Below are 25237 nucleotides of genomic sequence, written 5' to 3' on the forward strand. Positions count from 1 at the left end.
GAACTTAAGTTGCAACACTTTTCAATTGCCTTGTTACTAATTCTGATTCCACTTCCAGTAAGAGGGACATGGTATTTCTAAGGTCCTCTTAACACACACAAGAAAATGGCCCAAATTCCTAAGGGACTTGCCAAATATCTATTTCTGAGATGTCATCAGACTCCAAAGCTCTAATGTTCTTAAGAAGTAAAAAGGGAGTTACAGTATCTAAAAGCGATGCTTGAGGAATGGGCTAATAACTAACTAGGACCCCTGAGAATGGGATGGAAATTATTGAGAATAGTGAATAGTGAGTTACTGAGTACTAACTCCGTGCCAAAGCCTGATTTAAGAACTGTACACATGTGTTATGTCATTTACATCCACCACTACACCCTACCCCACTTTAAGGGTGAAGAACCTGAGGCTTGGAGAGGTTAAGTAACTTGCTGAAAACAACCGGTAGTTAGTGGCACAGTTAAAATTAAACCTAAGCAGTTTAAAACTCAGCTCTTAATCACTAAACTAAATGACCGAAATAAGAATTAATAGAATAGCTTCAATAATAAAACGATTTAAAATAGAGATATCTAATATGATGAATTTCTGTTTTGATAAAAAAATATTTTCTGTAAACTTACCAAATCAACGTTTTCAATAAGATACTACCATAAACTGGAAACGGGGGTAGATACTTCAGAAACATGTGTGAGAGAATGCTTACGATGGCATCATTTTTAAAAAGCAAAAGCCCAATGATAATGAAGACAAGGCAGTGGCATTTGGAGGCTGAAAGCAATTTGATTTATTTAACTTTGAAGAACAAAAGCTTATTCTTCTAAGAAGAAATCAAAACACATTTTCTGTGGAAAAAAGAAACCATTTTAACTGCATTGCCAAAATAAATCAGGCAGAGTGCAAGTCAGATCTAGCTACAAAAAAGAACTCAGGCGAAGGAAACAGGGGGGAAATAATAAAGGGGGGAAGAAATGCCAAACAGCAGATTTTGTTTTTTCAAAAGAGAAGGAGAAAGAGAGAGAAATCCTAAGTCTAGTTGGTGGTATGAGCCACTGATTTTTTTTTTTTAAAGAAGGAAACCTAACCAATGAGTAGATATGCATTTGCATTTGAATATTTGGATCAGTTCTATATTAAAACAAGGCATTCCAGTAAAATAGCTTGGCCAAAAATCCAAATTTAAACAAAAATATTTTTCAGGAAAAAAACACAACTCTAAAACCTGTATTAGACAGTACAAAAGGTATATAACACTCCTGTCTTATTGTATTAGTTACATCCCAGTGCAGATCTTTCTATTCAGCTCAGAACCAGAGATCTTCCGGGCCTAGAAGGAAAAACTTCAGGATCTCTCTTGTTGGAAAATCAAGTCACATTAAATCGCCCAAACATACTCTTTTGGAGGATGCCAAATATTAAGAAACCAAGCAAGAAAAATTTTCATAAGTACATACATATTTTTGAGTGTCAGTGAATAGTCCTTTCCCTCCTTTCTCAGAGTCCATTCTCTGTTGGGCTCATCAGACATCGTCACTCAGCAGGTCCCAACCTCAGCAGGCTCTAACCACAGGACCTGTTTTTCCTTGGACCCGGCTGAGTGGTGAAGTCTGGGACTCCAGGAGCCAGACTGCCTGGCTTAGGCTCTAAACTCTACCACATTCTTGCTGGTAACTCTAAACAAGTTGCCTCAACTCTCTCTGCTTAAACTGGCACCTACTTATTGCTGTTGTGAGGATTAAATCAGTTAATACATGGAATATGCCTTCTAAAGCATGCCCGGTACATAGTAGACACTCAATACGCAGTACGTATTATAATTAAATTAGTTCGTCGGCATTTGTGACATTATTCTCTCTACTTTTGAGTCTGTTTGAAATTTTCCATAATAAAAATTATTTTTTTTAATTCCAAAATTAATTACAATTATGTTGAAGGCTCGGAAAACACATCCTCTTTCTAAGGTCACTCATGTGCTCGTTGCACCTTTGGACGGCACAGCACCACTGAGAGCCAATGACATGCCAGGTGCTCTCCTGGCACTCACCTTCAATCGATGGGTTAAATATCCTATTTCACATTCAAGGAAACCTGGAGTAAGGGCAGTTAAGGACAATTTCCAAGCGGCGAAGCTATGATGAGAGCCCAGGTCGTCTAATCAAATCCAATGCTCTTTCACAAAATCACGGTAAGAAGATTGTGTGCTTTGCAGAGAGTATCAAGTTGTAAACCAGTTAGATGTGGTCAGGATTTTCAGATGACTGGATCAAATCCAGATACGGACAGAATTTGGACCAAGAAAACTACCTGAGCAATCCTAATTCTTTTAACCTTCCCAGACCTTGAGTGTCTCCCTCCGGGCACGGCACTTTAGCAAGGCTGGAATCTGGCTGAGCCTAACCCAGGATCACCTTGCGCTTCCTGCCCGAGGGCAAGCAGTGTCTTCTTACCCACCTCTGCTCTGTCTCTCAACACACTGCCAGGTTGATGACTCATATGCAGAACTGTCATTACAACTCATGCTTTCTCTTTCTTTGCAGCTAAACTGGCTGGGCCTTCCTCACCTTAGACTTGAATAGCCACATACTTCTCGTCCCAGAAGCCAAGTCCTCGCGACTTCAATCAGAATGTTTCTCTAATTTACCAAAGTCACTCAGGATTCCAATCTGACATCTAAGGTACCATCTACTCTGTTGGTAACACTTTCTGCAGTGATGGAAAATGTCTGTATCTGCACTGTCCAGTGCAGATACAGTATCTGGCAGACCCTAGTCATCTATGGCTACTGAACACTAGAAATGTGACTAGTGCAATTGCAGAATGAAACTTTTAATTTTAATTAATTTAAATTTAAGTAGCCACAGGTGACTAGTGGCTACCATATTAGACCACCAGGTTCCAGATCATTGGTGGAGATGTTCCTCATTGATGGATCTAAGGCTGTCCCTTCATGAGCACCCCAGGACGGCAGAAGAGTGCAGCTGGTCTTACAGTCACAGACCTCAGTTCAAATCAGCTCCCCTTTCCAGTTATGTGACCCATAACATGTAATTTACCCTTTCCATGCACTGGTTTCCTCATCTATAAAGCTGGGGTAATAGTATCCATCCCATGAGGAGATGTTTATAATGGTGACATGTGAGATACATCTCAGTACCACACCCAGAAGACTACAATACTGAATTGACATTAGCTGCTTTTATGATCTTCATCATCCTCTTCGTTTTCCTAAATTCCTCTTGGTTCCCTTCCCAAGGCACCAGTAACTGGCTGAGAAGCCAAAGACAGACTTTTCTCCTCCATGTCTCTTCTTTAAAGAAAGCCTCTGTTGGGTTCCTCAACTCAGGAGAAGCGGCCAGATCTTCCCAAGGGCGAAATGGCAAGAACCAGTGCTGGAAATCTATCAGAGCCCCTACATCTTACAGAATTCAGGAGCACAACTCTTCTGTTTTGTTTTTTTTTTGTTTCGTTTTTTTGTTTTTGTGGTACGCGGGCCTCTCACTGTTGTGGCCCCTCCCGTTGCGGAGCACAGGCTCCGGACGCGCAGGCTCAGCGGCCATGGCTCACGGGCCCAGCCGCTCCGCGGCATGTGGGATCTTCCCAGACCGGGGCACGAACCCACGTCCCCTGCATCGGCAGGCAGACTCTCAACCACTGCGCCACTAGGGAAGCCCCCAGATGACTTCTGGATCATCCTCAACCCCTCTGAGCCCGGGCAGGTTATCAGAAGCTTCACTCAAAAGCCCCTTCTCCGCCAAACTGGCCACTTAAAATAATTAGTAGCACTGACTGGGCATTTCCTATCTGCCAGGCCCTGGGCTTCCCATGTTATTTCCCTGATATCTCATTGCCATCCCTCAAGGCAGGCAGCATCATTTTTATTTCCCAGTGAGGAAAGTGAGGCATAAAAAAGCCCAAGCACCTTGTCCAGGTCCCAGGGCTAGTGAGTGGGGAATGGGGACCTGAACCAGGCAGCCTGATTCTGAGGTTCAGGTTCAACCTTGCCATTTCCCTGTACCTTCTAGGACCTGGCTAGTCCCCTCCCCCTTACCCCGCCTCCCCCTCCCTTTGGAAGTGGAACCTCTTCTGCCTTAACATTCAGGCTCTGACCATTCCATTGGAGACTTTGGAGCTGGTCACTCCTGAGTCCTCACACTCATCCTTTTACATATAATAAGTAACATGAAAGGGATGAATGGGACTCAAGCCAGAACAGAGAGCAAAGAAGGTGAAGGCTAAGCCAATATCAAATTATCACAGGCTTTTTTTTTTTTTAAGTAATATCTCCCAAAGTTAAAACTGCCAAGCCAAGAAGCATTCACGTTTGCTTTTAAATTGCTTCAAAATATTTGGTGGAAAGAGTAATACTTCTACTGGGGGTATTTTAGAATGTGACACATCAAAGAAAACTGGTTTCCAACTCAAAGGAAAAAAGCATTGCTTTGCTTGCTCAAGCCTTTTTCAAATCACGGTTTACCTAGAAATGGCGACAAAATTATATTTCATTTGGCCTGCGTGGTCGTTTAAAGGATTTTTAACAAGTCGCCAACATTTAAAAACCTGTTGATTTCACCTGTGGGGGCTTCCCTGGTGGCGCAGTGGTTGAGAGTCTGCCTGCCGATGCAGGGGACGCAGGTTCATGCCCCGGTCCGGGAAGATCCCACATGCTGTTGAGCAGCTCGGCCCGTGAGCCATGGCCGCTGAGCCTGCGCATCCGGAGCCTGTGCTCCACAACGGGAGAGGCCACAACAGTGAGAGGCCCGCATACCGCAAAAAAAAAAAAAAAAAAAAAAAGTCTAGATTTCCACCTTTTTTTGCCTAAGATCTAGCCACACTAAGTGCTTCCTGCCTTGTGGTAATGCAAACCCTAGCAGATGGGTTATGTGATTTCTAGTTTGCTCCAGTCCCCACCACTCCACATTGCCCCCTAAGTAATCCTCCCCACTCATTATCATACAGGCCAGGTCCCTGGAGGCACCTGTGTTGATGGGCTCTTCACAAAAAGCTCTGGGCAGACAAGTAATGGTGTTCCGACCCCTACAGCCTTACCAGCTCCAGGAAAGTACTTCTCATTTCCCTGCCAAGTCACTCCCGTATTACCACAGACTCCAGGGAGGCTCTGGGCACCTTCTCCCTGCCATGTACCACCCACCCCCAATGTCGCCACAACTTCAACTTACCTGCTACTCTGTGCCACTTCGCTCTCTCTTCAGGGGTGTCATAGACACCTCCCCATTGACGCTGTCAGTCCCACTAACTGACATTAAACTTCTCCGCTCCTTCTGATTTGACTTTTGTTCCACTTTCGTAACTCTAAACCTGAGCAGGGGAAAGAGGAGATGTGACGGGTTTTGCTTTTCCACTGAACAAGAATCATGAATGAAGTAAAAATCATCCACCTGGAGGATCCCAAACAAACTCAGCCAAAAGTTAGGACAGCAATGAAAATCACCATATTCACATACACACACAACTATATATAAAATAGATAACCAACAAGAACCTACTATATAGCACAGGGAACTATACTCAATATTTTGTAACAACCTATAAGGGAAAAGAATCTGAAAAAGAATATATTAATATATACAAATTATATTAATATATATATAGCTGAATCACTGTGCTGTACACCTGAACTTAACACGACATTGTAAATCAACTATACTTCAATATAAACTTTTTTAAAAGGAAAAGAAGGGCTTCCCTGGTGGCGCAGTGGTTGAGAGTCCGCCTGCCGATGCAGGGGACATGGGTTCGTGCCCGGGTCCAGGAAGATCCCACATGCCGTGGAGCGGCTGGGCCCATGAGCCGTGGCCACTGGGCCTGCGCGTCCGAGGCCACAACAGTGAGAGGCCCGCGTACCGCAAAAAAAAAAAAAAAAAAAAAAAAAAAAAGGAAAAGAAAACTACCATATTCAACAGGAGGAACTGTCCTGCCAAACTTTCAGCTGATGTTCACTCAACACATCACAGACTCTGCTGCAGTTTACAGAGCATGGGAAATGCACTAAGAAACACGGGTACTCAAATATGAAACAGCCTCAGAGCTGTGGTTTCTAACAAGGACCTGGGCTTAAACATCAGCTGTTTTAACAACAGAAGGCTGGATAAAAGCCCAACCAGTTTGCAAATCTGATGTTCACTAGGGAACTGTCTTCTCAAATTTCACCCAGCAGAGGGTCTACCTCTATAAACAGGGCCCCAGACACACATTTATCAGCATCAGTCGGGTGGCAGAGTTTTTGTGTCTGCATGAGTTTTGTCTGGGTTTTTTTGTTTCTGTTTTTGAAGCAAATTTGGGTTTTCATTAAGGGTTAAGGAAGAGATTTTCCTTAAGAATTAAGAGAGAAGTTAAAGAAATGTACTCAGTTGGACTGCTTTTCTCGTCCATCACCATCAAAACTCTAAAATCTTTCACAGCAGTTTCTCTCTAGTCTTGGTCTTCATTTCCCTCAAAACCAACTAAAATAAATTCTCCTTCTTTGTCCAAAATGAGCTCACCCACCAGAAGGAGGAAGGAACTCTGAAGGAGTGAACGGAGGATCAGGAAAAAAGTTGTCACCACAAACCTATTCGGTCAAACTTTAAGACTCTCTTTAAGCAACACTTGCTGAAAAGCAGCCTGTAATCACTCAGCAGTCATAGTATTTATTCTATCTCCAAGACGGAGAGTTGGATTGGGGGCGTTTAAAAAAGCCATGTTGAATCTGAGTTGAAAGTTTCAGCAGATTTTTTTTTAAAGCAAACAAAATACACTTTGTCCAAACAAGTTACAGGTTCTCACCGCATTCCACATTCATAAGTTCCCATGACTCTGCTCTGAATAAAACAGTGTGGTCATGAGTTGCACTGTTTTGTTATAAGTGGCAAAGAGCCAAGGAGTCTTCTCCTTGTTGCTTGTGCAACACATGATGAAACTCAATGGAATTCAAATAACAGTAATAATAATAGCCAACAATTCTTGAGTATATAATAAGCACCAAAGACTGGTCTAAGACCTATACCTGAGTCACCTTACTTAGTCTTCACAGCAACCCGATAAGGTGAGTGCTACTGTCATCCCAATTTTATAGAGGGGAAAACTGGGGCACAGAGAGAAGTAACAGTTTGTAAGTAGTGGTGTCAGGAGTCAAATGAGGGTGATTCAGTGAGTCCAGGCTACTCTTCCCAGAGTTTGTCAGTAAGGAGAGAAGGATCATGTAGGCAACACTGTCAGCTTTTGCTCAGGGCTTCCCCAGTCTGGTGCCAGCAGGCATGCTCTCGACCATTACTCTCTACTGCCTTTGCACGTGCAGCATTAGCCTTGCAGTTCCTGCAGGAGGCTCAAAATCAACCAAAAATGCTCTGCATACAGTGTCGTCAAATTGTTTATCACTTGAACTGCAAGATCTCCACATCACATATGGGTCACAGGTAAATGGAACTTTAGGACTGGGAAAGGAGAAGGTGAAGTAAAAGCGAGCAGTCCCAGGGGTCCACGTGGATCTTACACGGCAGAGGCTGGAGAGCAGTGGACCAGGCTCCATCTCTTCCCTTCTTCCTGGCCGATGTTACCTACCTCCCTGGTCATTAGGTGTGGCCAAGTGATTGAGTTCCAGACAGGGGAATGTGAGCAAGACTGAAATGTGCCACTTCAGGCCCATCTCCTGAAAAACCTCTTGTGAACAATGCTCTGTGTACTTTCTCCTGCTAGCAAATCCAGCAAAGGCACAAGATGGAAAGGACCCAGGGCTCTGGGTGACTGCTTGAAGAGCCACCACTGATCTTTCGATTTCCACAAGTGAAATACAAATTTACATTCTCTAACATTTGAGATTTGGGCTTTATCTATTAGAGCAAGTGTGATGGTTAATTTTATGAGTCAACTTGACCAGGCTAAGGACTGCCCAGAGAGTTGGTAAAACATTATTTCTGGGTGTGTCTGTGAGGACGTTTGCAGAAGAGATTAGCCTTTGAATTGGTAGATTGAGTAAAGATCACCCTCACCAATGAGAATGGGCATCATCCAATCCCTTGAGGGCCTGAACAGAACTAAAAGGCAAAGGGAGACTGAATTTGCTCTTTTTACTTGAGCTGACACACCCTCTTCTTTTGCCATAAGACATGAGCATTCCTGGTTTCTAGGCCTTCAGACTGGGACCAGGACTAATACCACCGGCTCCCCTGGTTCTCAGGCCTTTGGACTTGGACTGAATTACCACCAGCTTTCCTGTCTTCTTGGCCTCCATAATCGTGTGAGTTAATTCCCATAATAAATCTCTTACATGTGTGTCTGTGTGTATATATATATATATCTTATTGAGTCTGCTTCTCTGTAGAACCCTAATACAGCAAGTAATTAATTTGTTACCTTAATTAATACAAGTCACACCTGATCTTGCAATAGCCACCTCTTAGAATTCTTCTGCTGTTGGAAAAATACAGGACTCAGACCAGAAAACATCAAAGAAGCCCAGAGATAGGACCTGAGCCAGGCTCAGGAGAACATACTCTACATTTAACGGGTGTGCAAATCCACACAGCGCAGCAACTGTGTTACACAAACCCAAAGCACCCCCAGGACTCACCTGCCCACAGAGAGGACAGTAACTTCTCCTTGGCGCCTTGAGCGGCCCTCTTTGGCCTTGTTGGTGGGTTTTATGAAGTGCCATCGCTTGTGCCTACATCGATGACACACATCCCGCTCGACAGCACCACCCACTGTGTGCAGATGGTGGCCGCAGATGTGCTTCCCTGGGGTGCCACCTGGCGACAAGGGCCCGGGGCTCACAGGCGGGCTCCCAGGACTGCTAGGGGTCGCCAGGCTAAGGTGGGAAAAAAAAAAAGATGAAAAGGTCGAACTGGTTATTAAAAGAAATACCAGCTAAGGCATTCTCTCCCCCTGCAATATAAGAAGCAGGTTTAAATCAAAAGAAAAAAAATGCCTCTTCCAATTATACAAATGGGCTTTGTGAACTGATCTCCGGCAGCAGGTACTCAGCTCTTATGACTATACGATGACAGTTCGTTTTAAACAGTAACAATGTGATTTATCACTTCCAGTGTGGAATTAACTGGCCGGAAATAAACCACTGCTTCTAATGATGATGCACTGTTTGTCTTTCAAGTATTAGGTCTCTTTCCAAATGGCTGATCTCCCTTTGCATGCAGTCTAATTTCAAGTAAACTAATTTCTCACACATACCCAAGTTCCTCCTAGATCTCTAAGCTAAGAGATGCCCCGAATATATGTGCCCTGGAGGAGAGAAAAACTTAAATTCCAATCAAATTATAGGATGACTTAAGATAGAATATTTGATCCAATCTGACCACTGTGTCAAAGGAAGAACGCTTTTAGGTCAAGACATCAAAAGTGATGCTCAAGACAGATGTTGATCATAGTAATAACAAAAATAGCTAACACTTAGCAGTCTACGCACTTGATATATATTAATTCCACTGATCTTTACAAAACCTTGAGGTAGGTATTATTAGTTTCCTCATTTTAGAAACTAGGACACTGAGCCTCAGAGCAGTTAAGTAACTTACCCAAGGTCACACAGCTAGTAAGCGACAGCTGAGATCCAAATCTAGAAAGACTAAATCTAGAAACCATGATCTTAACCATCATGCTACAGTGCTTCAGAAACAGGGGAGATCACTCTGATAACCTGGAAGAAACCCAGCCGCACCATCCAAAATATAAAAAGCAGAAGTATATATAGGTCAGATGCTGGCTGCTTTCAAAAGCCACGTGTCAAGGCTCTGGTCCACTAGGAAAGGAGGAAATAAGACAGGACAGGGCCAGCCCAACCAGGAATCAGCCCTCTGACCTGGTGTAGGTGGGGTGGGCAGGGCAGCACATAACAGCAGAGCCTGACTCCTGAGACTGGGCTGAGAGCCCAAAAGGCATATAGAAGTCTCATGACAGCATAAGCCAGCCTTTATGCTGCTGGTAACCAGCCCACTTGCCCACTTCAAAAGTAGACAAAAAAATTTAACAACATTCATTCAACAAACGTTTATCTAGTACACGCCGCACACAAAACCCAATGACAGGGACTATAGGATGCCCTAAGATGACTGAGGCAAAGATTCGATGAGGTGACATGGTCCTAACACAAGGAGTCTGTGGTCAGCGCTGGAGTGTGGCGGAAACCACAGCTCGCATGTCTCTATAAACTACACCACCAGAGCTCCTTTCACTGGCCTTCTGGCACTAAGTCACCTCGCTAAAAGGCAGATTTAACGTGGCCAGTTTGACAAACATGTATGAAATAGCTAAGATGCGCTGGGTGTACCACCCACAGAGTAAGCAGGAAAAGGTCCAAACTCCTTGCCATGTCACTCAAACCCAACTTGCCTTCCTGGCCTTTCTTGCTTCTGTCCATAGCATGAACTCGGGCCACCCCAGACTGAACCTTACCGGAGGCATCCCACACTTTCACTCTCCCGGGCCTTTTGTCCTGGACTTTCTCTGCCTACAAGCAGCCCCTGCTTCTTGTCTCCACTCCCCACTAGACTTCGTCCTCCATGGCAAGGATCTGTGAAGGCCCGGCTCCAGCACCATGCCCAGCACACAGCAGGCACTCAATAAATGTTCCATGAAGCATGAAAACTTACATAGAAATACAGTTACCTGTAATTAATCAGGAAGGACTATGATACTCAACCACCGTAACCTAAAACTGGTAATACAAGAACAGAACTTAGCAGGTGCCCCCAAACCAGCCTGGTTTTTCATTTAATCATCATTGTTCATAGAGGTCTTTCGATGCCCGAGGTATTCGGTATTCCTCATAATATTCCAATTAAGTTGGTACAGTGGTTATCTCCAGTTTATAGATGATGGAACTTGAGCTCAGGGTGGTCGGTTAACTTGCCCGAGAAGAGGGGATCCAGAAGTGGTGGAGGTAAGACTCACCCAGGTCCCCAGTTCCAGGGCTACTCTTCCCTCTTGTAAACGCAGCTGTTCTCAGCCAGGGGCGACTTCGCCCCCAGGGTACATTGACAATGTGTGGAGGCGTTGGTTCTGGGATGTCACACAGCAGGAGAAAGGGACAATGGCATCCAGTAAGTGGAGGCCAGGAATGCTGTTAAATGTCCTACAATGCACAGGACAGTTCCTCACAGCAAAGAATTCCCTGGCCCAAATGTCAATAGTGCCAAAGTACAGAAACCTGCTCTAGCGGATAACTGAAAACGAAAGCCTCATAAAATCAGGGGAAAAGCACTCACCTTTCAGGATCACACAGGTTGTTATCTGCTACCATTGCCTTTAAAACATCAGCATTTGCTAAGGAAAAAAAAGAAGGTCAAGAATTAAAATGGGGGACTTCCCTGGTTGCGCAGTGGTTAAGAATCCGCCTGCCAATGCAGGGGACATGGGTTCGAGCCCTGGTCCGGGAAGATCCCACATGCCACGGAGCAGCTAAGCCCGTGAGCCACAACTACTGAGCCTGCGCTCTAGATCCCGTGCGCCACAACTACTGAGCCTGCGCTCTAGAGCCCGCAAGCCACAACTACTGAAGCCCGCGTGCCACAACTACTGAACCTCGCATGCCTAGAGCCCGTGCCCCACAACAAGAGAAGCCACCGCAATGAGAAGCCCACGCACCACAACAAAGAATAGCCTCTGCTCACCGCAACTAGAGAAAGCCCGCTTGCAGCAACGAAGACCCAACACAGCCAAAAACTAATTAATTAATTAATTTTAAAAAAGAATTAAAATGGAATCAATCATATGAGTGATCATAGAATTATCATATCAGAAAAACTGTTCGGAAAACACCTAATTGATTTCCTTCAGTTCACAAATGAGGCCCTGGGGCCCTGGAGAAGGGAGGGTCTTTCCCAAGAAAAACCCAGATGTGGCGCCATCTGCCGATACTTACGCAGGAATTTAGGGAGAGCGACAGAGAATCTATGCAAAGGAAAGCAGACCTACTACAGAGCTTTGTTTCCTACACGTCATTAGCAATATAACATAGAAGCCATATCTTTCTCCCCTTCTCAAACCAAAAGGAAACTGAATTTAACTCACTTTGCTAAATATGTCATAAAACGTATGTCTCAAGAGACCTGTATTTTAATAACTTATACATGCTCAACGAATTAGCCCTAAATTCTGGATACCCATGTAGTATCAAGTCTATCCCACATACAATCAGGGATGAGAAAGGATTAATTTTCTATGTGGGCCATTCAGACCATACAAGACCTTAACTCTAGCCAGATAGCTTTAAGTTTCAAATGTTGGTCACACCCATCAGTTAAATTAGACTTCTAATGTTAACTTTTTTTAAAAAAAATCCAAATTTGTAGGGGGTGCCTAGGCTGTCCACTAAAGCAAATTGAATCTAAGCTTCTTGGGTGCCTACCCCACCGCCATGCACAGACACACATGTTCTTTTCATCTTTTGTAGGGTGAAAAGTCTTAAGGATAAAAGACTGAAGTGAAAGGTCAAGTTTCTCTTGGGTATTTCCTGGCAAGGCCAGATGTTATGACTGACTCCTGACCCATTCCCATTGATTTTTAAAGCACTGTCCTCAGGACTAACCACAACAAATTCCCCAGAGCCAATGAAACAATTAAAAAATCACTATTTATCATGTGAGCTAACACCAACATTTATCATCTCAGATGACATCCGAGAGGAGGAGAATTAATCCTATTTTCAACACTGCTGCTTTTAAGTGCTAATAGCTAAGGATGTACCCAGTGTTTCAACTTTTTTTCATTATTGCTCCACCCAGAAGCCTTTTTTTGACATTGTTTTCCTAATCACCCTTCCATGGAACTATAATACTGCAGATATACACATTTATGTACTATGCACATATCTGTGTTTTACATATAAAATAGTAAGGGGGTTTTGCCCCCTACAATCTAATTTTCTCCCCTTCACAACCCTTGCAAATGTATGGGGTTTCTGAAGACATATTGATGGAGCATACCATCCTTTTCAAAAAGAAATATTTTCTTTGCCTTTCATGACTATCTGTGAAGATGCACAAATGCATATCCAAACACAAGTTTTGATCTAAATAAGACTCTTATCATTACAAAAAAAGTGCTGAAATGGATCAGCAGTATCTTTTCCCACGTGACAAAAAAGGCACATTACCCTCTGTAAGACAAATTTAAGTACAGTCTCATCATTTTCCCTTTAACTAATACTAAGAATTCAGGACAATAATTTTCTTTCAGATAAAGAGTTTAGGGAATACACAATAATTTGCCAGTGGAGATTTATATTCTGCCATCATTTACTAAACTTCAAAACTATAAACAGAAAAGAGGGAAAAATAACAACAACAAAAAAGGTATGAAAACAAAGATAACACTAATAGCATTCACTTATAAGAATGAGCTTTTCAGACACAGAGGTTTAAATAGTCACCTGAGAAAATTAATTAATCAAAACGATGACCTCTGTTAGGAACATCAGATGATGAAATGCTGCCAGAGAGATTATGAAAATGTATTAAAATCATTACTAAAACTTGTTTCTATGGGCTTGTGTTGTTTCTCATGTATTCATGTATTCCTGTATCTTGCCCTTATTTCTTAGAAACAATAGTAAACAACCCCTTTGTTTGCTATGAGTGATGCTTTAAGAGTAGACTCAAGTTTTGATCATTCATACCCATTGAGGGTGGGTGTGTGAGACCAACACACACATACACACGCACATACGTCCTTGTCTCTAGTCTACCCTGCAATCTATACCAGGGAGTAAATCTCAGTAAACTAACCCTTGGGAACATTTTTGGTTTCCTGTGATGAGAAAACTCTAACAGAACACCACCATGAGCACATAAACACATGCTTCAATTTGGCTGTAAAAGAGCAATAATCCAATTAAGTTCCAATGAATATATTTCTCCTCCTTGTGATTACTCATAACTCCAAAACGCTGCAAAAGATGGTTTCCCCTACAGTTGTCAACATTCTGTCCAACTATTCTTCCCTTCATGGGCATCCAAAGGATGGCAGGAGTCAATCATAGGGCAAGCAAAGCCGGTCAAGAACAGGGGAAATTTTCCAGTGGGCAGTAATTTCCAGAAACTGCTTCCTCTCTTCTTTCCTGAATTTCTGCCTGATAATATGCATAGACCAGTCAAAATCAGACAAGAAAAATGCCTTGTCTTCTCTCCCACTATTACCCTTTTCAAAGTTTTCCCTTACATTCAAGGCAAGATCCTGGTATGTACCAGTCACTGGCTAAAAGCTTTACAGACCCCATCATGTTTGATTCTCCCCAAGAGCGGGCAGAGTTATCATCCCCATTTTAAAGACAGACACTGAGGCCTAAAGACTGTAACTGACTGGCCAGAGTCCCACAGCTAGAAACAGAGCTAGAAACAGACCTAGATTCAAACCCTGGTCTATCTGACTCTGGGGTGGGTGCTTTTCACCCCGACCTACTCCTTCAATGCCCAAGTCTCTCTCTAAATGATGAGTAGTTTAACAGTTCACAGGATGCTGCATAACCATTATAGCAAGCTTCAGAGATCTACTCAGTAACGACGGTAGTTTATGAAGGAATCCTTTTTGCCACCACACAAATTGAGCCCCAAGGTAAGAATTTCACCAAGGGATCCCTCTCTCTGCCTAGTGTGAATAACCATAACCAGGGCGCTTGGAGAGTAATCACAATGCTCTGAATTGTTGCTATTTTCAGACGGTGTCAGGGCCTGGCAGAGAAGCTCAGCTAGGAGTTGCAGGTACTTTCCAAACTTCCATACAGTGGAGTTGCAGGTACTTTCCAAACTTCCATACAGAGGCCACTGAATTGAAGACCCAAACGCTCTTCAGCTCAGCTCTATTTAGAAAGGATTAGGAATTAGGGGGAAAATAATCAGTCTGCAGGCCAGCCAATAAATTCATCCTTCAAGAGATATTTATCTAAACAAGACTTGATTTGCAACATTCAAGACATGATAGGTTTAAACCATAAACAAGAATGTCACCATGAGTACAGGTGAAATATTATCCCATTAGCCAAATTAAAAATGCAAAGCAGAAGACGAGTCATATATCATGACTGCAAATGTTTTAAAATATGTAAATATAGGCAAAGAAAACATAAATAAACATGGAAAAATGGTAATGGTTTGTACTCAATTTTATTCCTTTTTTCTTCAATGTTTAAAGAAAAATTATGTTATAGTGTGCTGATAATTTTTTTTAATAGTTAAATTAACCTCAACAGGGAGGTCTTAATTGATATTAAGTTCAGAGTCTTTTAATGACAAAGAAAAGAAAAATACATTTTGTTCTATAGAGAATTTAAGTCTCAAAGGCAAACTAAAAAAGCTAGGTTATCAACTGGTAAGAGACCCAAGTATGTATCTAATCCCCCAGCTGCCGTTTTGGCACAGGCTGGAAGCTAGAGAGGGCCACGGCTGGAAGAGGGGTGTCCAGTGAGATCAGATGTCTCCTGGTGGCCAGGGAGAACCAAGGCCACACAAAGGATCAGAGCCCCCAGCCTTCCTCACAGGTCACTGGAGAAATCACAGGCAGACAGCTGAAGGCCCTGACAGGGAAGAGGGTAAAGAATAAGAAAGACAGAAGGGAAAGAACTGGGGAGCAGAGGAGAAAGAATGAAATCAGTGCCTTGGTATTATTCCAACATACCTACTGGTAATCAAGGCAGCAGAAACCAAAAGGCTACTTTCTGAAAGGAAAAGGACATAATTTAAAAAGAAAAGAACAGCCCTATAGTCTATGAGTGTGGAAGGTGAGGAAATTATATAGTCTGCTTGCTCCAAGGACCCAAAGGCTTCTCGTCTGCTGTAATTAGGAGAAGGGGCCCACTGCTGGCACCATCCTGCCACAAGCTGGCTGTGTGACCTTGGGTAATTTTCTTACCCTCTGGGCCTCTGTTTCTTCATCTGCAAAATGGGGTGATAACAGGATCTACCTCATAAGGTAGTTTGGAGAATTTAATGAGTTAATGTTTAAGAGTTCTATAAAACACCCCAGCTCTATACGTTGTCTCTTTGAAAGGAGGAAGTTTATCATACGTCTTTCCTGCTACCAGGAAAGAGGCAGTGACAGCACGTGGGTAAGTATAGACTCTGACATCAGATGCTAGAGTTCAAATCTCAGGTCTGCTACTTGCAGCAGGGTGACATTGGCAAGTTAGTTAAGTGCTGTGGGCCTCAGTTTCTCAACTGTAAATTGGGAACGAAGTATCTGAATCACAGGGTTCCCAGAAAGGCCCTAGAACGAGCCTGGCGCATAGCAAGCACTCAGTGTCTACTATGAAGTTATACACGAGAACTGCAGCCCCCGGCAAAGTTTTCACAGCTGACTTATTTCAACCAGTTCACCTGTCAGTAACCCCCTCATGCAGCACTCACTAACTCAGCAACCGCTCCAGCTCTCAGAAGCCCAGGTCCCAAATGCCTCCAAGCTCCCCAAAGCCCTGAAGGCAGTTTCGAAAGCACAAGGTACAGGAGCAACCTTACCCTGTGAACTTTTGTCATGGCTGGAGCTTCTATGCCAAGAACGTATTTGTGTATTTCTTATGCAAATTAAAATCCACTTTTTTTATGTGAAAGAAATATGCACCACTGAGTCCTCAAGGATAGCATCACCAAATACTGTTCCCTGAACGAAGGTCTTTAGAAAACAGACATCAAATCCAAGTGATTGCTGCCTTGTTATTTTAAACACCATATTATTAAGTTTGGCTATCTGGTTTTCCATCCCATAGAAACTGAAAGCTACAAAGTAGAAGAGAGTCGAGGCAATGTTGTATAGATGAAAGAGACCCAGGTAGGGCCAGGCTGCTCCTTAACCACGTGACCAACCACTTGGAGTATTCCTTTCTTCATCTGTAAAATGGGTATAATAATATCAACTCCAGAGGAATGTTTTGAGGATTGGATTATGCACATAATGCACCTAGATCTATGCCAAATACGTAAAGTCCACTCTGTAAAGAACGATGAAAATTATGCTGAATCATGTGAAATTGCTGCTTCTCTTAGTCAGAAAAACTGACCAGCAGCCCGGGCCAGGCAGGTGCTCCAGTTTATAGTGAGGATATGGGGGCAGAGGATCCCCGGGGAGCGGCTGGGGATGGAAGAGCATGTATTTACTGAGCAGCACGGAGGTATTTCTACTTTTGGACAAATGGCTCAGGTGTAGCAGTGCATGCTGCATGTGTCAGCACTGACCAGGGCACAGACAGAGCCCAAGGAAAACATTTTCTTTTAAATTCTCATGAGAATTCAAAGTATGGAGATCTGCGGATACTGGATATGTCGACTGAAAATAATGCACGACCTAAAAGTTGAGAGGTTATGTTTTATTCAGTGGACAAATCTGAGGACCTAAGGCCGGGACACAGCGTCTCAGACAGCTCTGAGGGAGTGCTCTGGAGAGGCAACCCCAGGATATACAGGGGTTTTGCAACAAAGACCAGGTAGTCGGAACATCAAAAGATGACTATTAACTAAAGAAAACCAGACATCTCGAGTGAAGGAATGTAGTTCTTTTCTATGTATGGGAAGATGCAAGAGTCTGGGTTCACTGAAGTCATTCCTTTGATATGCACCTCAGCTCTCTGGGGCCAGTATCCTGTGCACCCTGAGTCTCCTCAGGGTGCACCGCTGGGGCAGATGTGATGGCTTGATGGCTGCAACATCCTTTGTTTACTGACATGACAGGTGACATTTTTAGTTCACAGGTATGTGGGTAGGAGTACCACACACCTCAAAAGTCACTCGGGGTGTGGAATCTTATGGAGACAATCACCTTCAAAACAATGACCCTGATTTATCTAATCAAGATTAAACTAATCCTGATTAGTTTAGGAAGATGGGGAAGATTAGGAAGATGGGGGTTTAGAATACATTCCAGAGGGGAAAAAAGTGCTTAAAGCCATAAAGGTTAGACTTTTTAAAAGTATTAACTCTTAAGAATGGGCAAATCCATGGAGACAGAAAGCAGAGGAGGGGTTGCCAGAGGATGGAGGGAAAGGGGATGGAGAATGGGGAGTGACTGCTTAGTGGGTACAGAGTTTGGGATGATGAAAAAGTTCTGGAGCTAGATAGTGGTGATGGCTGTACATTATTGTGAGCGTACTTAAGGCCAATGAATTGTCCATTTTAAAATGGGTATAACGGTACATTTTACGTTATGTGTATTTTACCACAATATGTTTAAAAGCACAAAAAAAGGAATAGGTAATATTTGAGTGCTTATTATACAAGCACTTTATGTGCAATATGTCACAACAATGCTATGCGGTAAATATTATTTTAGAGGAGGAAAGTGAGGCTCCATGATGTAATATGACTTTCCCCAAATCGAGGTGAGGCCAGGAATAAAAGGTAAGCCTCCGGGGCTGACTCTACAATGACTGACTCTTAGAAAACACTTCTGTGAAACTCTCCTGGTCAGATAATGCTGGAAGCTGAGGTATTTGTGAGCTTAGGTAAAAGGTGTCAATAACTTCAGAAACAGGACAATCCATACAAATCATGACTCTTTGAAGCAGGTTTTTAATAAAACATATGAATACTGAATTGTTCTGGACACTAAAACAACCATACCTTCGTTTTTCATGATGTAGTGGACAATTTGCCCAACGGTGTCACTGTTTTCATTTACACTGTCGTTCAACTCTGAAAGAGAAACGGGAGGGGAGGACAGGTTACAATTGGTCACTTGCATCAGGTCAACGAGACGTGCAGGCTTAGAGCCCAAGACCTCTCTGAACAGTGTCAGGAAAGTTCAGCTGATCCCCATGGTGCTAAGAGCTCTGCTTTCTTCCTTCAACCCCAAGCTGCCTGACTGAAAGCACACAGTGACTTCCCTGGCATAAGAGGCATAAAAAGTATCAGAGTTGTCCATCGATCTCAAGTCCAAACACACACTCAGTTTCCAAGACAACAATTCCATGTATCTACATCAGTCCTTACAACTATTATTTCTCTCTCATCGTTTTGTTAAACCCTTAAGGGAAATGGAAAGAAAAGAGACAGTTAAAAGAAAAACTTCTTGGATTTTATTTTAATTGCAGATGTACTATATAAATTTAGAAAATTAATTCATTTCTTAAATTGGGTAATTATTGGGCTTCCCTGGTGGCGTAGTGGTTGAGAGTCCGCCTGCCGATGCAGGGGACGCGGGTTCGTGCCCCGGTCCGGGAAGATCCCACGTGCCGCGGAGCGCCTAGGCCCGTGAGCCATGGCCGCTGAGCCTGCACGTCCGGAGCCTGTGCTCCGCAACGGGAGGGGCCACAACAGTGAGAGGCCCGCGTAACGCAAAAAAAAAAAAAAAAAAATTGGGTAATTATTCGTCTGTGTTTTTACAAGGCTCTTCTTTTAAATGTACTTCCAAATGATCTAAATGTTGGTCGCAGTTAATTGCCTACAGACTCAGTTTACTTTGAGAGACTCTGCACATGGGATAGTCCTTGAAAAAAAAGAATCAAATCTCCACTCTGAAACTGATCCTTATAATTTGCTTCCATAACACAGGAAGGAAGAGGGAGGGTTGATCTAGCTCGCAAAGAATGAATCAAGGTGTGCGGTGTCCTACCCGTGTATCTGGAAAATGGTCTTCTCCATCCAAGCTGCTTCCTCTCGTGAATACGCATGTTTGGTTGCACAGTGCACATGCTAATGGCTAAGCCGACCTACAGAGCATCTAGGGAGGAGGAGGGGGAGGCCCCACCTTCTGTTGACAAACACTCAGCCTTGGTTTGCTCATAAGCTCAAACATGACTCATCCTGCGACCGTGCTCTCTCTCTGGCTCAAAGGTCAGTGGGGGTGGGAAAAACCAACAGGGCGGCAAGCTGGCAAGGAATGAAGAAGCTCCCGCACTCTGCCCTTGGGGCCGGCTTGAAGGCTGACCTACTCCAACTGTCACCTTTCTGCAAAAACTGTCCTTTGACAGGCTGAAAGGGATAAGGAGAGTTACCTACTACTCCCCAAGGCCCTAAAGGGTGGTTGGAAAGTACATCTGTGGAGAAAACAGGATTTCATCTCTCAGCGTTTTCCAAACACAATCCAGCAACTCCACTTTAAGAGGAAAAGCTGAGACGGTCTGAAGTCAATACGAAAGCACCAGCTCTTGCCATATTTTCACTGCAATGTTCACACAACCTCTTACTTAATAAACATAGACTCTAACCTCGTAGATTTAAGACAGAACTCCCCCAGCAAAAGTAACAGCACAAAAATGGTGAGACGTATTCAATTTTCCCATTGTTCTTATTGGAATCTAATTCAATAATAGTAAGGGTTAATATTTACTGAGTGGCCATGTGTGACAAAGACCAAATATATATTCTCTATAAATTTCACAATAATCTTACAAGGTGGAGATTACTGTTCTCACTTAAATTAAAATTTTAATTAAATTAGTATTAAATTAATGAAATTAAATTTAAGTTAAATTATACATAGCAGCATATATAACTTGCCCGAGGCCACAAGGCAAATAAGAGTAAATGATTTAGTAGGTATCTAATAAATGAAAGCAAGGTTTATAACTCTAGGTGTGCTTCCTGTGAAATCTACAGTGACACTACACCACACCATCTGCCTTTAAGATGGATCATTTTGTAAAAGTGTTGGCGAGGATGCGGACAAAAGGGAACACTTCTGTACAGCTGGTGGGAGTGTAAACTGGTGCAGCCATTGTGGAAAACAATATGGAGGTTTCTCAAAAAATTAAAAATAGAAGTACCCTATGATCCAGTCATTCCATTCCCAAAGGAAATGAAAACAGGATCTCGAAGATTTATATGCACTCCCATGTTTATTGCAGAATTATTCACAATAGCCAAGATATGGAAACAACCTAACTGCCCATCAAGGAATGAATGGGTAAAGAAGGTGTGATATATATATAATGGAATAGTATTCAGCCATGAGAAAGGAGGACATCCTGCCATTTCTGACAACACAGATGGACTTTAAACACATTATGCTTAGTGAAATAAATCACACACAGAAAAAGACAAGTACTGTATGTTATCACTTGTATGTGGAAACTAAAAAAGCCAAAGTTGTAAAAATAGAGAGTGGTTACCAAGGCATAAGGGATGGGGAGAGAGTGAAATGGAGCAGGGCCCTGTGGTCTATACGCCCACGTCCTCTGCCTGCCTTTTGCCTGTGGAAAAACTTTAGCCAAAGAATAAGTTTAATCAGAGAAGTGAGAAAATGCAGAAGCAGAGAAAAGCAGTCAAGCAGAACAAGACAATAATTGTCACTAAGCAAAGTCAAGCTAAAGCAAGGACCTCTAGTTCCTTCTCAAGGGCTGTAGAAAATATTCCGAGCCGTATCCTGCGAGCTGTCTTGTAGATACTGAAAGCCCCACCAGGTGGAAGAAGTTAACTACATGATGACCAGGCTGTAACCACGACATAAGCTGCCACAATTCTGAGAATTGGCCTCAAGGAAATGGGAAAAAACTGACCCTGGAAAGATTAACTGCACTTAAAACAATCAAGGGCTTCCCTGGTGGCGCAGTGGTTGAGAGTCCGCCTGCCAATGCAGGGGACACGGGTTCGTGCCCCGGTCCGGGAAGATCCCACATGCCGCGGAGCGGCTGGGCCCGTGATCCATGGCCACTGAGCCTGCGCGTCCGGAGCCTGTGCTCCGCAGCGGGAGAGGCCACAACAGTGAGAGGCCCGCGTACCGAAAAAAAACAAAACAATCAAGATGGGCTTCCCTGGTGGCGCAGGGTTAAGAATACGCCTGCCAATGCAGGAGACACGGGTTCGAGCCCTGGCCCGGGAAAATCCCACATGCCGCGGAGCAACTAAGCCCGTGCACCACAACTGCTGAGCAGCTACTGAGCCTGCGCTCTAGAGCCCGTACTCCGCAAGAAGAGAAGCCACCTCAATGAGAAGCCTGCGCACCACAACGAAGAGTAGCCCCCGCTTGCTGCAACTAGAGAAAGCCCGCACACAGCAACGAAGACCCAAGGAAGCCAGAAATACATGAATAAAATAAATAAATTTCTAAAAAACAAAATAAAAAAACAATCAAGATGACACTGGTCAGACCACCACATGACCAATTTCAAGATGACTGTCAGAGCTGACTGTGCTGTTTCTTCATGTAGCTCCCTCCCTTTGTCTATAAAAGCTCTTTTGCCCCCCGATTGTCGGGGGCAGGGGGTAGTCAGCCTTTGGACAGGAGTCCATTCACCTTCCCCTCCACCCCGCCCCCCCCGGTTGCCAGCACCCAAAATAAACCACCAACGTGGCCTTTTTATTGGCTTTTGAGCAGCGAGCAGCCAGACACCACCTTCGGTTACAATAGGGCAGATGTTGCTTAAGGGCACAAACTTAGAACAAATAGTAAATAAGCCTTAGAGATCGAATGCACAGTATAGTGAATATAGGCAACAATATTGTATTATAATCATCAAACCTGCTAAGAGACTAGAACTTAATGATTTCCGCCACTAAAAAGAAATGACAATTACGTACTGTGATAGAGGTGCTAAATATCGCTACAATGGCAATCATATTACAATATACAAATGTATCCGATTGACGTGTTGTACACTTTAAATTTACATAATGTCAATATATAAAAAAAGATGGATCATTTGCCTTATAGAGATGGAAGATATACGTTACTGGTTTCTGATTTAAAAATCGTCTGCACTCACATTCCCATAAAAAGAATCCAGGTGATTTACCTATCTTTTCAACCTTTTCTTCTTCCACGTCTTGCTCAGCTTCTGTTGTACAACGATAGCCTTTCTTCTTAAGCAGGTGGCAGATGAGGACGCCGAAGAGACCCATGATGAAGAACACAGGGACAAGCACGTACGCAATGTATTCTGGGTGTCCATTTCCATTGTTCTTGGGCGAGGGCGTCGTCTCAGTTCTGGAGTGTAACGGGCGGCTGCCATCATTGTCTGAGGAAGAAACATGCACAGCTGCATCAGACGTCTACTGGGGACAAGAAAACTCTGACAACCTTGGGAAATGTTCCTGTTAAATGTCAGTCTGCTTCCAAAACCACGGGCCACGCAGAGACTGACAGGTCTGGCAGGACAGGCACACAGGCTTGTGCTGAAACAGTCTTGAGTTCCCATCCTGTCCCTACTACTCAGCACCTGGGTCCCACCCCGGGTAATTTTTTTTTAATCCTCTCCAAACCAGCCTCTGCTTCTTCCTCTAAAAGGGTACCTACACAGCGTGGAGTGAATGTACAGAGTTTCAGTGAAGGGTCCACACAGAGCGAACACACCATCACTAGGTGGTTTCACAGCAGACTACTTAGTAGTTAAGAGCACAGACTCAGGAGACGTGTGGTCACATCCTGGCTCTACCACTTAGCAGCTGTGTGACGCTGGATGATGACTTAATCTCCATGCCTTGGTTTCTTGTAAAATAGGCACACTAATGGTAGCTACCCACCCTTCTAGGCTTGTTATGAAGATTAAATAAATTAATACATGTAAAACATCCAGGACCATTTCTACAACATAGTAAATGCTCAGCTTGGCTCAACTACATGCCAGGCACCATTCCAGGCATCTGGGACATACCACTGAGCAAAACAAAGATCCCTGTCCTCATGGAGTGTATGTCCCAGAAAGATTTAGTAAACTGACAGATCTAGCGTATGAAAAAAGAGAGAAAAATCCACGACGGCATCAAGTTTTGGCCCAGGGATACAAACATAAAAATGGAAGCACATGCATTTGTTTGTTTGTTTACTAACCCAAATTAGCATTTATGGCATGACCATTATGTGAAAAGCACCAGCTGGGAGCTGGAGAGAGAGTGGAAAATAACACAGCATGACCAACGCCATCTTGAAGCTTGTAGGGTAGTATCGGAAAGAGGCACTAAACAAGTGAACACCTGGGCAGGCATGAGAGATTGGGAGAAAGGCCAAGGAAGGTATGCATGGGGCGTTAAAAGAAACGGTAATGGTGGGGACCTATTTTATGACTTCAAAAATGGGGCAGCTGGGAAGGGGGTCATCTTTGGGACAGAAGGAGACATTTGCTTTTGGACAAGTCAAAATGCCACACGGACTTACGCCAGAGGCAGCCGGATATCTGGGCCCAAGAGCATGCTACGTAGGCTCCCAAGAAGTTCCCATATATGGGGAACTGAGTCACATCTATGAAGGAGTGAGAGGGAAAAACAGTGAGCCCGGCTCGTACAATCATAAGATACGGCCAGTTAAGATAACAGAGAAAGAGCCGACTGTGTGGAAAATCAACAAAATACCAGTTCACACACATAAAATGAGAAGGAAGTTATCAGACAAAGGAGAAGGGACTTCCCTGGTGGCACAGTGGGTAAGACTCCATGCTCCCAATGCAGGGGACCCAGGTTCAATCCCTGGTCAGGGAACTAGATCCCACATGCATGCCACAACTAAGGAGCCTGCCTGCCGCAACTAAGACCCAGCACAACCCAATAAATAAATAAATAAATAAATATTTTTTTAAAAAACGAAAACAAAAGAGTGGGTCAGGTAGGATGTGCACTAAAGAAAAATGTGGGATTTCACTGAAGTGAAGTCTCATTATTTGGGATACTCAGATTCTGAAGTAATAAAATAAGCTTTTCTACATCATGGAGATTCACACATATTGCTTGAGAAACCCAGAAACCGGAAAGCTAGATGCATTTAACTATAAACTCTCTCAAGAGTATTTTGATGAAAAAAAAAAACCAAAAAATACCCCTGTGTTGTAATGATTACATGGGGACAGAGACAAGGTGTAAAGTGACCACATTTCTTTACTGCAGCAAATAGTATCAAACAGAAGCCACAGGACAAAAGGCTCTCTCTCTTTCGCATGGAACTATCCATTATCTTTGAACATGAAAGGAAATTGCTGGTTTCTCAGGTTTGTAAAAGGTTGCATTCATTATTTTATCATGCAACCTCTAGAATTTGGCATAATCTATATATTTTTTCTGATTTCTCTTCCAAGAATCAATATAATTAATAAATGAATGAATAAATAAATAAGAGAAGACACATACACACACAAACTTCCCTAAACATATGCAAATATATCATCTAAATTAGGGTTTAACCTCAAGACTTACTTTCAGTAAAAACCAGAATATTCAACTCCTTTTATAATTCTAAGTGTGTTATTTATTAATTCCTTTTTAAAAACACATATGCCATGCAACAGGAATAGGTAAAGCAGACAACATGCTAAGACTGAAAGAGTTTTACTCAGAATTGTGGTCTCTTTCAATCTGGAGGTGATAATAAATTCTCTTTGGGAAGC

General features: G+C 43.2%; 1 protein-coding gene across 2 annotated transcripts in view; it reads right to left on the reverse strand.

Annotated features, from left to right (window-relative positions):
• The window catches only part of RELL1 (RELT like 1), a 60698-nt gene that overhangs the window by 9332 nt on the left and 26129 nt on the right, over positions 1 to 25237 (reverse strand). For both annotated transcript variants that reach the window (XR_016393259.1, XM_022566271.3), the window contains exons 2-6: positions 22661 to 22882; positions 18549 to 18620; positions 11214 to 11271; positions 8564 to 8800; positions 5175 to 5313 (exon numbers count right to left, since the gene is read on the reverse strand). Coding sequence is in view for 1 of the 2 variants with exons in the window: in XM_022566271.3 (XP_022421979.1) it covers positions 5178 to 5313; positions 8564 to 8800; positions 11214 to 11271; positions 18549 to 18620; positions 22661 to 22882 (725 nt within the window). In the remaining variant the exon portion in view is untranslated. The remainder of the gene's footprint in view (positions 1 to 5174; positions 5314 to 8563; positions 8801 to 11213; positions 11272 to 18548; positions 18621 to 22660; positions 22883 to 25237) is intronic.

The sequence above is a fragment of the Delphinapterus leucas genome, chromosome 5 (assembly GCF_059928025.1).
Source record: "Delphinapterus leucas isolate spDelLeu-1000000601 "Yukka" chromosome 5, BTC_Dleu_Yukka2, whole genome shotgun sequence".
Taxonomy (NCBI): domain Eukaryota; kingdom Metazoa; phylum Chordata; class Mammalia; order Artiodactyla; family Monodontidae; genus Delphinapterus; species Delphinapterus leucas.